Here is a 1979-nt window from a genome sequence, read left to right as displayed (position 1 = left end):
GCTGCACATGAAGAGGGTACGAGGGGGAGGCCGCGGTGGTGTGAGGCACGTTCCTGCCAGCGAAGCAGCAGAGCAGGGCGGGGAGGGCGGCAGGATTGATTCCCCGCCCGGGCGAAGCTCCGGCCGGTACACACGGAGGTGGTTTAACCTGTCCCTGCCCTGTCCAGCACAAACTGGGAAACGCTACCCTGTCCCTGCTCCATCTGGCACACACCGGGATTGGTTTCCCTGTCCTTGCCCAGCACACATAACCTGTCCCTGCCCTGTCCAGCACAAACTGGGAAACGCTACCCTGTCCCTGCTCCATCTGGCACACACCGGGATTGGTTTCCCTGTCCTTGCCCTGTCCAGCACACAGCAGGAGAGGTTTCCCTGTCCCTGCCCTGTCTGGTACCCACAGAGGGTGGTGGTTAAAAAGGCAGTGGGTTTTTGTGTTCAGATCTGGTCTCCGTAGGTCAGGAAAGACAAGGAGCTGCTGGAGAAGGTCCAGCAAAGGTCTGGAGCATCTCTCTGATGAGGAGAGGCTGGGCCTGGTTAGTGTGAAGAAGGGAAGACTGAGAGGGGAATCTTATCATTCCACGTAAACATCTCAGAGAGGTGTCAGGATGGTGCCAGAATCTGTTTAGTGGTGCCCAACGACAGAACAGGGAGCAGTGGCAGTAAACTAAAACACAAGTTCCACTTCAGTATGAGGAAGAGTTTCTGTCCTTGGAGGGTGGCATAGCACTGAACAGCTGCCCAGGGAGGGCATGAAGTCTCCTTCTCTGGAGACACTCCAAACCCACCTGGACATGTTTCTGTGTCACCTGCTCTCAGTGACCCTGCCTGGGCAGGGAGGTTGGCCTGGATGATCTCTAGAGGTCACTTCCAACACCAACTGTTCTGTGATTCTGTTTTCCATTGGGAAGCAGTGCCCAGGGCCCATCCTGGGGGGACTCCCATGCCCCTCAGGAGCTCTGGTTTTGTTGTTTCTTTGCTCAAGTGTCTCTGTGTTCTGTTCCCAGTATGAGGCTTGCAAGCTGAACAGCCAAGAAGTGGTGGAGGAAGACAAGAGACTGAAATTGCCACCAAACTGGGAAGCTAAAAAAGCTCGGCTGGAGTGGGAGTTGAAGGTGCAGGGCCCATCCTGGGGGGACTCCCATGCCCCTCAGGAGCTCTGGTTTTGTTGTTTCTTTGCTCAAGTGTCTCTGTGTTCTGTTCCCAGTATGAGGCTTGCAAGCTGAACAGCCAAGAAGTGGTGGAGGAAGACAAGAGACTGAAATTGCCACCAAACTGGGAAGCTAAAAAAGCTCGGCTGGAGTGGGAGTTGAAGGTGCAGGAAAAGAATAAACACACCTCCTGCTTCCCATGACCCCAGGGAGCTGCAACAAGTGACACTTCATAGAGGCTGCAGAGTCTTGGGAGATGTTTCCCCCCAAAATCCATGTCCTAATTAGGCCCCTGATTATCTAAATTACTGTCCTGCTCCAGAGGTTGACTGGGCTGGTCTGGGGAGTTGTAACTACATTTGATGCTTGGCCACTGTCTTACTGTTAACACCAAAATATTCCTTGTGCTGTGTCAGGAATGTGCAGAGAGAGGAGAGGACTACGAGCGAGTCAAACTGCTGGAGATCAGCGCTGAGGATGCTGAGAGATGGGAAAGGAAAAAGAAGAGGAAAAATCCTGATCTGGGATTTTCAGGTAACGGTTTAACCACACAGTTGTGTTGATATTTCAGCTGCAAACTGGACCAGGAGATAAAACCCTTAACCCCAGTTCACTTTGTTCCCAGACTATGCAGCAGCACAGCTGCGCCAGTACCAGAGGTTGACACGGCAGATCAAACCTGACCTGGAGCAGTATGAGAAGCTGAAGGAGCAGTAGTGAGTTCTGATTTCAGTCCTTTGATACCATCTCTGGTATTTTTTCAGAATTTAACCCTTTCAGCACACACATGTTCTCATGCACACTGTGATGTTAATTAGTTTCTAACATGAT

General features: G+C 52.1%; 1 protein-coding gene across 1 annotated transcript in view; it reads left to right on the top strand.

Moving 5' to 3' along the window:
• Window positions 1-4: 4 nt before the first annotated feature.
• The window catches only part of SYF2 (SYF2 pre-mRNA-splicing factor), a gene marked incomplete at its 5' end in the record, with an annotated part of 3304 nt that continues 1329 nt past the window's right edge, over window positions 5-1979 (top strand). The window contains 4 exons of the mRNA XM_009078459.1: window positions 5-16; window positions 1205-1328; window positions 1563-1682; window positions 1774-1864. Coding sequence (XP_009076707.1) covers window positions 5-16; window positions 1205-1328; window positions 1563-1682; window positions 1774-1864 — 347 coding nt within the window. The remainder of the gene's footprint in view (window positions 17-1204; window positions 1329-1562; window positions 1683-1773; window positions 1865-1979) is intronic.

Source organism: Acanthisitta chloris, unplaced genomic scaffold (assembly GCF_000695815.1).
Source record: "Acanthisitta chloris isolate BGI_N310 unplaced genomic scaffold, ASM69581v1 scaffold17577, whole genome shotgun sequence".
NCBI classification, from domain to species: domain Eukaryota; kingdom Metazoa; phylum Chordata; class Aves; order Passeriformes; family Acanthisittidae; genus Acanthisitta; species Acanthisitta chloris.
Note: the sequence above shows the minus strand (reverse complement) of the source record. Positions and strands in the feature narration are given on the sequence as shown.